Source organism: Anolis carolinensis, chromosome 2, assembly GCF_035594765.1.
Source record: "Anolis carolinensis isolate JA03-04 chromosome 2, rAnoCar3.1.pri, whole genome shotgun sequence".
In the NCBI taxonomy this organism is placed as follows: domain Eukaryota; kingdom Metazoa; phylum Chordata; class Lepidosauria; order Squamata; family Dactyloidae; genus Anolis; species Anolis carolinensis.
Window position 1 is genome coordinate 262,026,399 of NC_085842.1, and position 14,499 is coordinate 262,040,897.

The following is a 14,499-nucleotide window of genomic DNA, read 5'->3' on the forward strand; positions in this document are numbered from 1 at the left end:
ATACAAGAGAGAAATGAATCAGAATGCTATACATCACATAAAAAGCTGCATTTGCAAATATAACACAGCAATGAGGAAGTCAACAAGATACCAAAGCCATAATTAGCAAATACCAATAAAATTAAAGTGAACCAACCAAAACAAGCATATGTTGCCACTGGAGATATTAAACTACTTTTAATTCACGTTTTAAGATTACAGCTTAAGGACATGCCTGGCCAATTTATAGTGGTTGTAACACATTGCTATATTTCACTGGTGGTTTTGAGGTCAGGGGCTAGCAAATCTGTTCTAGGTTTCAGTGAGAGTTTCAAAAGAGATATCCAAAATACTGAATCAGCAACATTTTAGTTGGGATACAAACTAAAACCTGGAGCAAATTCACCATATGATTGATATCAAAGCTATTGGCTATCACTGTTTGTCAAATCAGATGAATATTTCCCCATGACTGTTTCAGATGGAATCCAGTCCACACAATTGTTATTTCGATATGCCTGCTTTACCCTACTATCGCCCCTTGCAAATACAGATTCTGAGTTATTTGCCCTATAGAGAGTAAGAGAGGTAGATGGGCGTAAAAAAGACAGAAATTGATGCCTGACATTCCCTTTAAAGGTCTGCATACTAGAATCAAAGAACAACGAAAGTGCTCAATGGCAGCTTCTTCCAACATGGTATGATGCAGATGTTTTAGACATTAATTCACATCATATCCAGCCAACCTGGCCAATGATCAAGAATCCTTGGTGATACAGTCCCAAACATCTGGAGAATAAAGGTTGGCAGTAACTGAACCATTGAGTACTGAAAGAGTTCCTTTTCCATGCCCTTCCAAATAAATTATTTTGAAATCTCTCATGAAAACATTCTAGTCATCCTTTATGTCAATCTAGAAACAACTCTGATTTAAACAGCTCACAGAATGAGGTGGCACAATACATCAAGTGGGTAGGATCACAATACTGTCAATTTTCAGCAACAAAAATCCTGCAGTGTTTTTCCATTTTGGGAATCCTGTGTAACCCATAGTTTATAACTGTGTGTACAATTAATAAAAGTATACAAGACAAAATATTATAGTGCTATGTGAGACCTGTGTAAGATTAGCACTTCTTCTTGGGGAGGTAGAAATTACATTGTTTGAGTTTTTTGTTTGTTTGAAGAAAATACTTTTCTTAGAAATGACAAGCTTCTATTTTTCTTTTTCTAAAAACCTGACGCTGCTTATATGACTTACTTATTACCACTAAAAACAAAAACAGCAAGAATAAAATAGTAACTGTTAGCATTGGCATCTTAAAATATGCTGTCATTGTAGAAGTTACTTAATTTAAATCAATACATACTTGGTTTCATCCATTACTTCTACTTCCGCAGGCGCTGTGATAGGTGCATTTGAACGGCCTGCAGTAGGATCATCAGTGTTAAGTTCGCCATTTGTTGAACTAACAACCTGAAATTACAGATAATTTCAAAAATTAAGCAATGGTAAATGTTGAGATTTGCTGCAATATTTGTCTGACAGCAAACCAAAGAGCTGTGATTAGTGTATTAATGTTATTTTGATTATAACTATATTTCTACCCAAGCCTCATGCATTTCTAATGCTAATATTTCTCCAACTGCTTGTAGAAAATCCTATCTATAAAAAAGTGACAGCTTAAAGGGGAGGGATACAGCTGTAATCCTACACACACTTATGAAGAAGTCTCAATGACCTAAACCAGGCTTTTGAATAGCTGTGCATAGAATTACTGTCTATTACTGGTAACACTGCCATACTTAGACTTACAATTCACAAAAAATAGCAGTGCCAGCTATTAATATGAGAACAGGATCTTATCATATGTGAAGACAGAGAGCTGTACATAGCACATTTCAATTGTAGTACACAATAATGAAGTTACTATGAATCATAGTATAGTGAGGGTTATCCTATAAAGTCTAATTTTGATTAAAAAATATGAATGAAGGATAAATGGAATGACAAGTAATAGAACAGAAACAAGTACTTCATTATTATTATTATTATTATTATTATTATTATTATTATTATTATTATTATTATTATTATATTTATTTATACCCAGAGGGAACTAAAAATGGCTTAACATAATAGCATCAGCATAATAATTTTAAAAATATAAATATACGAACTTTAAAACAGAATTAAATATAACCAGTATTAAATTCCCAGTTGAAAACCATTAAACCATTCAAAGTGTTTTATTCTTTGATATCTTCTCAGACCCCACATAAGAAGCAAGAGATGCTGGGTTTTATTACTGTGTAAAAGTATTTGATTGCTATATACCTATCAGTACTATAAAGATCTGGAAAACATTCTGAGGGGGGAGTTGGTAGGGTGGGATGAACATCATTGCCTATTTAATCCCATAGTTACTTGTATTGATTCTATTTAAATTGGTTATTGGTTTATTGTTGTATTGTCATTGTTTTATTTTGATTATATTGTTGTATTGTTGTGTTACAGTGTTGTAAGCCGCTCCGAATCCCCTCAGGGAGAAGGGGTGGGGTATAAATAAAGTATTATTATTACGTATTTTAAATTTCAAAAACATACAAATCAAGATTATGCAAGAATATACAGAATGCTTTTTACAACAACACCTTCACAGAATAAGACACTCAGTGACACCAAAATACCACTACAAAAACTTTCAAATAAATCTTATAACACAACTTTGGGTTTTTAAAAGTAGGTCTTGGCGAGGAGGTTTACATGTATGTACAATGTTAGCCACTTCCTTTCATGAAAGAAACTATGAAGACCATATAAGATTATGCTTACCCTATATACTCATGCATCCATCTTGAAATTTTAGTTAAAAGAACCCAACCCCTAAAAAACTGAGTCAACTTACTCACAGGTCAATGTCAGTACTGCACCTCAACACTTATCCAAAAAATAAACCATCCCTTTCTCTGAGTAGAATGGTGACAGGCAATTGCTCAATCTGTCCAGGAAGAACCTAATAAAAGTACCAACCTACTCCACTCTTTCTGCTATGTGCTACTTCTAGCCTTGTTGAATGACTGGGTAGGAAAATGGTAGCAGTGGCTGCGGAGAGCTGCCCCGCCCGAGATGGTGTTTCTGCTTTCCCATCTCCAGAGAATGACCCTTGACCTATCCATGGTCATAATTTTGGGCTCAAAACGTCCCCTCGACTTCTAAATGTGGTCAAATTCTACATGGGTATATACGATATATCCATTTTAAACATCCCTGAACAACTAGTTCTTGCAACCCTTCACTAGCATTTGGGCATTCCAGCACATGTTCACATAAATTACTGTTAAATTCCTTATAATACAATCTATTGAATGAAAGAAAGATTGCTAATACTGTACATGTCTTTAAATATTGCCCTTAGGTCAATGAATATAGAGAAACTACTTAAGCAAATCAAGCTAATGAGGAGGGGGCACCTTCAAACAATAGCCAACTCTGAAATGTAAGTTACAAAAATGATTAGGGAGCCTGATCGAAGTGAAAGTTCCCTTCAATAAGCTATATGACTTCTGAGTAATATGCTAGAGGGAAAAGAAAAACTCTGATTAAAGAAACCTTTTATAAGCATTGCAATTTACTGCAATTCAAGTTGTAAGTAATGCAAGCACTGTGAAAGAGACAATTCATTAGTTGACATTTTCAGGAACTAAGACAAACTTTTGTAGAGCAGGCTAGAATGGAGGAGGCTAGAAGTGAAACACAACAATGAACAGTATGTTGTTTTCAGAAAGAAAAAGAGAAAATGGATGGTAGGAAATATATTTTGACAAGTCAACTATTCTTAGAGAACAAGCTAATCTCTTTTCACAACCTGAATCACTCATTTTCTTTAATGGAATCTGAAGTTGGAGAATAAAACCAAGGAGAGATTCCTCAAACTCTATAACCACGTATCTGAAATACTTTTAAAAACCATAATCACTACCAACAGGCTGCTTTAATTTTTGAACTTACTTAATTTATAGACAAAATGACAACTATTTTGATAATACAAAGTCAAATCTTTCCATTTTCAGTTAATTTCAGTTACTCTGCAACTGACAAACCTAATAATGCAGGCTAATTTCCTCATTGTCAGAAGAGACTTTCTGAAGGAACAGTACGATCTATTCCTCCATTTCCAATAGTCAACACACTTCTTAGCTTACATTGCTTTCCCTTCATCAATGAGAATCTCTAGTACCTCATCGTCTGCAGGAGCAGAGATAAAGCTTATGTTTAAAGGTGTAGAGTTCCATGCTCCAGTATGCCACAGCGGTGCCTAGTAGGAAGACCACGTTACTAATTGTAATGTAGAGGTACGCTTCCTACAGCTCTAAGAGGAAATATTTTACTGCTCTAATGGTCAACACAAATACCCACCCATTCCAGGACCACAGGCCATGGCAGTCAAATGCCCCCCTAAGCAATAGGAGAAGCAGGCCACAGAGTGGTCAAACATTTCTTGTTTCAAGACAGACAAAACAATTTAATAGACAATAACTTTTACCTCATGAGAGTAATAACAGTTCACTGCAAATCAAAAATGCCATTTCAATACTATTTCAATGCTATTTCAGACAGCAACAAAAATATCAGTGAATATTACCCAGACCAACTTTTCATAATTTATTTATCAGACTCAGATTTTCTGATATCAACATTAGGCCCATTTGAGATACAGTAGTCTCTCACTTATCCAACATAAAAAGGCCGGCAGAACGTTGGATAAGCGAATATGTTGGATAATAAGGAGGCATTAAGGAAAAGCCTATTAAACATCAAATTAGTTTATGATTTTACAAATTAAACACCAAAACATCATGTTATACAACAAATTTGACAGAAAAAGTAGTTCAATACGCAGTAATGCTATGTAGTAATTACTGTATTTTCGAATTTAGCACCAAAATATCACGATATATTGAAAACATTGACTACAAAAATGTGTTGGATAATCCAGAATGTTGGATAAGTGAGTGTTGGATAAGTGAGACTCTACTGTAATCTCAAAAATTTGAACTGTCAGGACTTAAGATGGAGGAAAGAAAAGATGGATACATGGTCAACTGAAGAAAAGTATATCTATAGGCAAGGACAGAGATTATCTGTTGAGAATGAAACATTCACTCATTACACCATATGCAAACATCTCAGTGATTCTGAAGCAGTTAAGCATCACTTATAAGAAAGCTATTACTGAGGTCATGGTCTATATGAGAGCTTCTTAAACTTTCCCACTCGGGACCCCTTTTTGCTTGAGAAATTTTATGTCACTCCAGTATATTAAACAGATATAAAATGAAACATTTACTGTTTAAAAAGTTTGCTAAACAGGCTGATTTTCCTTTTTATGAGGTATAGCTGAAGCATCTTCTGCAGAGTCCACTGTAAATGCTGCACAACAGATTTATGTCTAAAACAGCCATTAGGTGATGTTTAGAAAACTTTTACACTGCTGCCAAATTTTTCAGGACCCCAACACTGAAATAAGGGAACCCCATTTGGGGTCAGGAACCACAGTTTAAGAAGCAGTGTTCTACACCAACATGAATGGTGTAAAAACAAATGTCTTTTCCCCATTTTCTTCCACTCCCACACATATAAATACGCTCATGCAGATGAAGCTGTTCTCTCTTCAGCAATTAGTCTTGAAAAGGATTTTAGAAGCTAAAAGGAAACCGTTTTAATGAAAAGATTGCACAATGCAACTTAAGCCTTTCACTTTTCTATACAATGAATGCCACCTCCTTTATTCTGCACTGGCTCCAAAGGGAGCTTTTCCCTCCACTGAGCCTAACAGTCATACCAGTGAAGAAATGTCTGGGACATTTCTCTCCAAGTGGGAAATACATTTTAACATGTGTTTGTGCACAAATGTCATCAAGCTGCAGATCAACTTATGGTGACCCCAATAATTTCATTGTATTTTCCTAGGCAACCAATACTCAGAGCTAATTTTCCCAGTTCTATCCTCTGAAATATTACCTACAGAACCTGTAATTCATTGATAGTCCCCTATTCAAGTACTAACCAGGGCTAAGCCTGCTTCCTTCTAAGATAAAATAGGATTTAGTGACTTCAAGGCAGTGGTTCTCAACCTGTGGATCCCCAGATAATAATAATAATATAATAATTTTATTTTTGTACCCCGCCACCATCTCCCCAGAGGGACTTGGGGCGGCTTACAGATATAAAACCAGCATACAGTAATATCAAATACAAAAACACACAAATAAATTTAAAAGGCATTAAAAATCACAATCATTATAAAACACATGAAAAACGCAGCAATAAAAACATAAAATGAGCTGGGCAAAGTGCACTGAGTGGAACTTGTAAACAAGAAGGAAGTTAAGGTGCTAGAAGTTCATGGGAAGAGCCTTAAACTGGGGTGAACTCTGAGGCTATGTCAGGAGTTAAGGTACAACTGGTCAGAAAAAACTGCTAGTACAAGGGTTTAGCATACAGTGGGCGGTACTTCTTCAAAGGCCTGTTTGAAGAGCCAGGTTTTCAGGCTCTTCCTGAACACTTCCAAGGTGGCAGCTTGCCTAATTTCCCTGGGGAGCGCGTTCCAGAGCCGGGGGGCCGCCACGGAGAAGGCCCTCTCCCTCGTCCCCACCAACCGCACTTGTGACGGAGGCGGAAGCGAGAGGAGGGCCTCCCCCGACGAACGAAGAGATCGTGCGGGTTCATAGGGGGAGATGTGGTCAGAAAGGTAAGTGGGTCCCAAACCGTTCAGGGCTTTGTAGGTCAACACCTGCACCTTGAATTGGGTCCGGAAGGTGAACAGCAGCCAGTGGAGCTCCTTAAACAGGGGAGTAGACCGCTCCCTGTAATTCGCTCCTGTTAGGAACCTGGCTGCCGCCCTCTGAACTAGTTGGAGTTTCTGGGCCGTCTTCAAAGGCAGCCCCACGTAGAGTGCGTTGCAATAATCCAATCTAGAGGCAACTAAGGCATGGACCACTGTAGCCAGATCAGACTTCACAAGGTATGGTCGCAGCTGGCGCACAAGTTTTAGTTGTGCAAAGACCCTCCTGGCCACCGCTGACACCTGAGCCTCAAGTGTCAGTGATGAGTCCAGGAGCACCCCCAAGCTGCGGACCTGTGCCTTCAGGGGGAGTGCAACCCCGTCAAGCACATGTAGCCACCCAATACCCCGATCAGACATGCGACTGACCTGGAGGATCTCTGTCTTGTCAGGATTAAGCTTCATCCAGCCCATCACAGCCGCCAAGCACTGGTCCAGTATCCGATGTTTTGGCCTTCAACTCCCAGAAATCCTAACAGCTGGTAAACTGGCTGGGATTTCTGGGAGTTGTAGACCAAAACACCTGGGGACCCACAGGTTGAGAACCACCGCTTTAAGGTATTTAGGACCACTTTTAACTCATACAACAATCTATTAAAAAATGAATATGAGAGTGGGTGATCAAACATTCAGAGCCTGTCAGGACTATAGTGGTTCTGAATCACCTAAGAAACAAAGTAGCACCAAATGCTAGGAGAGGAGAAAGAGTTAAATATTTAACCAGTCATCCATGACAACACCTTCTCCTCAAAATCCAGATAACTAATCTTCTACAAGCATTCGCAGAAATAAAGTCAATTATGTGTGACTTCTTTTAGTATGGGTATAATAATAAAAGAGACATGGTTACAGATATAGTTACAAAGTATAATTTTCAGGAAAAAACAAGACACATGCTATGTGCCTCCGAGATGTGAAAATAGTCATGCAAAGAACAGAAAATACCTGTACCGAGCCACCATGTCTGTCTGCTGCTAGGTGAGCTCTCAAGTGATGGGGATTGGCCTGATGGGGGTCCCAGGCTGCCCTGTGGTCTGTCGACTGCCAGTTATATAATGCATTATGCATGCATGGAAGAGGAGGAATAAGAACCCAGAACATATTAAACACATCATGCTGCTAATCAACTTTTTTCTACATAAACATCACAGGAACATATGGGTACCTATACACAGGTGTATATGAATACATATGTACCTGAATGCATAGAAACATGTTTAAAGTTTTTTAATATAAAGGGAGTAACTGGAATTACTAAACAAAAACTTCAAACATGAAACCCCATGCAGAACAGGAATACCCAAGGGCCATTTGGGATGGGATGGGCTACTCTTTCTAAAAAAACACCCAGTATTATCAAAGAGGAGTATGAGAAAGAAAATGAAAAACTTTATTACTTCCATGTCATGCACATTTAATACATATTTTGTCACAGATTCATCTGACGCTTAAAACACAAAATAAAACCTACTGATTTTTTTTAAAAAATAGTATACTTCATATTTATAAGAGAAGACTAACTTAATGTATTGTTAACAGTAACAAACCCTTGATTTTTCTGTATGTGAAAATGTATTTGAAAAATGAAGATTCTGAAAGGAGAGTATTAGAATACTCATCATTAGCTCAGAAATCAGGGGACAATCATAACAGAAGACAGAAACAAAACAGTGAATAGCATACCTGATTTTTAGACTGTTGCATCTTATCTCTGTGCGGATGTGCTTCTCTGTTGGAAGATATTGCAGGATCTGAATGGATTGAACCCACTGGAGTAGGCTGCAAAGAATATAATACAATAAATATATATTTGTACCATGAAACAACAGATTTCAAAATCTATAGACATTTGTTTCTTATTAAAAGTTGATTGGAAGGTTATTTTAAATTCAACATTTAAGAGAGATATATTTTATTAAATAGTTTAAATTAGTGTCAACAAGTAAAGCATATTTTCCTAGAATACATATAGGAAGAAAAACAACCTGGATAATTAATACAGACAATTACTTTAGGCTTTATTACGGTCCATGACCAGCACAGAAAGGGGCACAAACGCCCTGGGATGGGAAAACACAGTCAAAACACTAGGGGGGCACTAGAGGGAGAGGGAGGGGCACATTACAAGTCCAGCAACACCCCAGCTGCAACAAGTTGCTGCAGAAGTGCTCCCGTTAGGATGCTGCCTTGCGAGGTCGATCATAGTCCGTCAAATTTTAAGTGCTGCAGCGCAGAACCTAGCAACACTGTAAGTTATTGTAGTGCTAGAGTCCCAAAAGCAGCAGGGTGGTATAAAATTTTCTGGCGCACCCTGGGTATTTAAGAAGCCATGGAGTAATGAAATTAATTCTAGTGTCTCTGTAGAACATGCATTGAAGGAGCACATGTTCAGTTGTTTCTGTGTGTCCAGACTCACATGGGCATAATGTCTCCTTGAAGGGAATATTCCGATAACTCCCCTCCAATATAGCCAATGGGAGGGCATGGCGTCTTGTCAGGGTGAAAGCCCTTTGGTGTTTGGGCACCTCCAGGTTTGTCAGATATGCCATGGAGATGGTGAGGCATCTGCTAGCTTCACTAACACTAAAGGCTGGGGAGCCGGGTAAGTCCGATAGGCGCTGTATGTCCAGGGTCCATTGTTTAATGAGATCCTTGCCTTGGTACCATCCCATGCTTAGCAACTGTCCTCGAGAGAAGCCTAGTGTTGTGATCTTTACTGCCACAGTTTTAGTCCAGGTGGACTGGAAGTCTTCCCTCATGGTTAGAGGGGCAAGTCCATGTGGGGAGGATAAGCATAGCCAGTAGTTGAGAATGACCATTCATACTCTGCCCTCCGCTTTGGCGAAGTCTGTCTCCAATCTCAGGGTGGTATTAGAGACACATCTGCAGGCCTGTAGAGCCAATCTTCGGAATTTTGATTGAACATGCTCTAGAGGGGCATAATTTGTAAAGGGGCCGTGCTTGACTCTATGCCACATTTGTGCGATTGGTTTAGCTTCAAAAAGTTTAAGTGCTGCCGGTATAAAGTGGCCTCCTCCCATCTTGAAGTATCTTAAGAAGGCGGACGAGTTCTTTTGCACTGTCTCTACTGCATATTCTGCATGGGCTTTCCTGCTGTTAGTGAAATGGAAGAGTACTCCCAGGTATTTTAAAATTGAAACCTGTTCAATTTTGTGTCCATCTATTCTCCAGTTATGTTTCTTTGGCTGTTTTCCAAACATCAACAGACAATTACTTCCTAAGCCTTTTTTGTACCACGACAAAAAGCATAATCCGATAGTTAGAAAATCTCACTTGCCATTTAAATAGTTGTGCATTCTGTACACTGAATACACTGGGAATTTCACTAAGACTTATGAGCACTCCAGGTTATTTGATAGGGTTACATGTACCTATTTTATAGGCTCACATGTTCTGAATCTTCAGGGCTGTATGTTTAAAAAATTCAGGTTTGTTTCTGTAAAAAATTCATTAGCTGATTTAATTAAAGTATACAAACTAAACAGAAGGGATATAGCCTTTAAAGTTCCTAGTGTTGTAGTACTGTGAGTAAACAATATCCACCATACACTCAAAATAGAAGACAAAATATAACTCTCTCAAAGGCCCAAAGAAAGAGCCTATGAGCATATACCAAACAATTCAAATACCAAAGAGCAGTAATAAAATTTACTGAATTCTACAATTGTGTCTATAGTGTAACACTTACTATACTGTAGACAATTAGTCACTAATCTAATGTAATGGGCATTTAAAGAAACTATTTTGTACTTACCAGCTGTTTACCAATCCAGTCATATTCGTAATCAAACATATAGCCCTTTCGATCAAATAAGTCTGTAAAGAGCTTTCTTAAGTAGTCATAGTCTGGTTTTTCAAAAAAATCTAGTCTTCTCACATAGCGAAGATATGTAGCCATTTCTTCTACAATAATAAAGAAATGTTAATAATTACAACAATTTAAAGCATAAATCCATCAAGAAAAATATATCAGGCAACTTACATCTGTCAATAAAGGTAATTTCCATATTAAGTGAAATTCTTTTTATGAAAAATAATTTGGTTTATAAAAGGAAATTAAACTTATTAATTTACATAAAGGTTATCCAGTGGAAAAAGTTCTGTTGGGAGTGTTTCTGCATGACAGAGAATTGGACTGGATGGCCCTTATAGTCCCTTCCAACTCTATGGTTCTATGATTTTGGCCTGAAATATATCAATAGCAACAATAGCTGGTTTACATGTAATTCTTCCATTAGCTGTTCTTCCATAACCAAATGGATTTTGTATATCTTTATGCATAAAGGAGGCAGTGTAAGGCTTACATGTTGATACGTCATTCACAATAATTTCACTGGAGCACTTCCTACTTAGCCATACTATTTTATCTTCTGAAATAATATCTGAAAGCCTGAATATTATCTTGGATAGAGCAGCAATGACTAGAGAAGGACAAAGGTCCAGTGACCAGTTTTCATCCTCTGGAACCCTCCCAAGGCTTTACTAGTTCCCAAATTCTCCTTTAAAAACAACCACCAATAGAAAGTTGACGTTAATTTAAAGATAGTAAGGATAGTGATGACAGAAATACAACCGTATTTCTCTTGAATTACCATAATTTACATTAGACTACTGTTGTAATGTTACACTAAGATTTTCCTTATAGTGACTATGAATGCTTACTTAGAAATGCACCCTAATTCTGACTGCACTTAATATGACTCATTCCCAAATAACTGTACTTGTGATTTCCCACTAGAAATAATAATATATTATTGTAAAGTGAAATATCACAAGTATCTTAACTGCCCTGAGTCCCTTTAGGGAGATAGGGGGCATATAAATAAATTATATTGTGTAAGCCGCCCTGAGTCCCCCCGGGGAGAAGGGCGGTGTAGAAATATTGGAAATAAATAAATATATTATTATTATTATTATTATTATTATTATTATATTAAATATCAGAAAGATAGAAATGGTTGTTTCTGGATCATTAACTGTCATGTTCCATGTTTCATGATATATGTCATGTTCCTATTAAACAATAAAGTATTTCAACTCTTAAGAAAAAAATACTTTTTGACAAAAATGTTCACATTAAAAAGCATAATTTTCTATTCTAGTATTTTGAAAGAAAATGAAGGGTTTTTTTGCTTGGAGGCATGATATACATGTTTTTACTCATTCCTTTTCCATATATGTGCTGCATATTTTATCTTGATATGACACCATTTTTACTTAGTTCTGAGGTAGCTTCAAAAGCACTGAAATATCTATTAAATATTTTAAATATCAACTAAAATCAAGATAAGACTGAAGAAACAGATGCAATAAGCATTTGAATATACAACACCTCAGACATCACTCCAATAAGCGCTTTGTGATGTATAAGCTGATCACCAACTTGAAACTGGCAAGATGTCTTTGTTTGCTTTATTCTTTACTAGCTTAAATAACTTGCAATTCCTAGGATAAGTCTTCTATAATGCTATTTATAAGAAATAGTCATTGTTTGCTTTTGGGTGTGGGAGAATTACAGTTCCCAACTTTCAAGGCCAATTCATTCCAAACCCCACCAGCATGTAAAGTTGGTTGTGTTGGGTATGTATACCAAGTTTGGTCCAGATCCATTGTTGGCAGGAGTCTATGTAACTCCCAAAATAAAGGGTCAACCCCCCTCCCCCTCCCCACTTCCTCCAGTATTTTCTGTTAATCATGGGGAGGGGGCAGGTTTAGTCCAGATCTGTCATTGTAGGGTGTCACAGTGCTCTCTGAAAGTAGAAGCCATCTTGGAAATAGCCCACAAACATATACATAAACCCACAAACACAATACATACAAAGTTTGACTCCTATTATATAAATAGATAGATAACAGAATTGATTACCAGGAAAGTTTTCACACAGTACTTCTATGGGAGTTGCTCTCTTTGTGTCTCCAATTTTTTGATATCGTTCTTTCAATGTATCAGCCTAAATATAAATATACATTTATATTTTAAATATACACTTATTATTTTAGAAACATTTTATAAAATGGTGATAATATGTGAAGAAACAAGACAAACTTTGTAGGTTAACATACTACCTTTAAGCCTTGCCATGGAAGGCTGCCTCTTAAAAAATACATGAACATATGACCTAAAGCTTCCAAATCATCTCTTCTGCTTTGTTCTGAAAGAGTAAATTGATAATATTGAAGATACCAAATTTATGAAGTAATACCAAGTTATGAATGGACTATGCAAATAATATGAGCGATATAAAACTGTAATGCATTTTTGTATTTTTGCTTTTCCTCAAGTACTGTTACGGTCAATAATTCACAGAAAACAAGCTTTTCCTACTATAAAACATACTTTAGTATTCTTTAAGCATTTAGTGCAAAAAAGGAAAGTTCATATAATTCATAATAACCATCTTCAATTAAAGTGTTCTTATATTGTACATACGTTATACAGTGAATTAGACAACAGTTGCTTGGGAATGGACTTGTGTTTTTGCCTTGCAATAAAAAAAAAGAACAAATACAGTAGAGTCTCGCTTATCCAACATAAACGTGCCAGCAGAACGTTAGATAAGCAAAAATGTTGGATAATAAGGAGGGATTAAGGAAAAGCCTGTTACACGTCAAATTACGTTAGGATTTTACAAATTAACCACCAAAACATCATGTTTTACAACAAGTCTGCCACTTCTTTGGGAGTTTGGCTGCACTTGTGTTGTTGTTGTGTGTGTTGGCCCACTGTGTGTTTGTTGATGCCTAGAGAAACAGTTGTGGATCCAGGTGGGAGGCAGACTGCGTTGGATAATACAGAACATTGGATAAGCGAAGGTTGGATAAGTGAGACTCTACTGTAAGTGCTCAAATTGTGGTCCTCTAAAATGTCATTAGACCCTAATCCTAGGCAACCCTAGGATCACAATTTGTGTACCACTGTAACAAAACAAGGGTGGAGGCTGTGCAGACCTACAGATGTTGTTTGACTCCCTGCAGCCGTATATAGCACAGCCAATCATGAGGAATGCTAGCAGGTACAATGTCACAACCTCTGGAGGACTATACCATTCTTAAACCTGTTTTTTAAAAACACAGGTTTTTAAATGTTCTAGATGTACAGTACACTATTTGTTATTCTCTGTGGCATTATTCAATTTCCTGCCCAGGAAAACAGATAGAAGAAGTATGAGAAAAAGTATTAAGGCAAGCAATGATGGAATATCACCTCTAGAATACATTTCAAAGAGGTCCACCTTGCTTAACATACATACTTAAATTTTAGATATCAGCTGCAGCATCCTAGTTTGCTGAGTGTTCTGGAGTCCAAACGTTTACCAGACTGTGGTTTTTAATAATAATAATAATAATAATAATAATAATAATAATAATAATAATAACAACAACCTCATTTGTGACAAGTCTGACATCTTTTGCTGTCAACTGGTATAGTAGAGAGAGAGATAAGCCAAGAGTTAATGCATACTCTATCTAAGGAAAGTTGGGAAAGAATGGAAGAATCTCAAGGACATGGGATGGGAAGTTGGCAAAGTCAGGCAAAGATAACAACAGACAGTGAACCTCCATTCCAGCTGAACTGTCTCATCCCTCATGAAAAGATCACTACCTTGAGGTGGGGGTGGGGATTTCAGATGCTAGTTCTTGTGTGAGCTAA

General features: G+C 37.1%; 1 protein-coding gene across 7 annotated transcripts in view; it reads right to left on the bottom strand.

The window, feature by feature from the left end:
* csnk1g3 (casein kinase 1 gamma 3) overlaps nt 1-14,499 on the bottom strand; it is a 91,773-nt gene that overhangs the window by 12,826 nt on the left and 64,448 nt on the right. For 3 of the 7 annotated variants that reach the window (XM_062972140.1, XM_008114068.3, XM_062972142.1), the window contains exons 8-12: nt 12,915-13,000; nt 12,715-12,799; nt 10,603-10,751; nt 8,511-8,606; nt 1,350-1,456 (exon numbers count right to left, since the gene is read on the bottom strand). In XM_062972140.1, the coding sequence (XP_062828210.1) occupies nt 1,350-1,456; nt 8,511-8,606; nt 10,603-10,751; nt 12,715-12,799; nt 12,915-13,000 (523 nt within the window). Of the gene's footprint in view, nt 1-1,349; nt 1,457-7,772; nt 7,869-8,510; nt 8,607-10,602; nt 10,752-12,714; nt 12,800-12,914; nt 13,001-14,499 lie in introns of all 7 variants that reach the window. The other 4 variants (XM_062972139.1, XM_008114066.3, XM_008114067.3 and 1 more) reach the window with 2 other exon arrangements.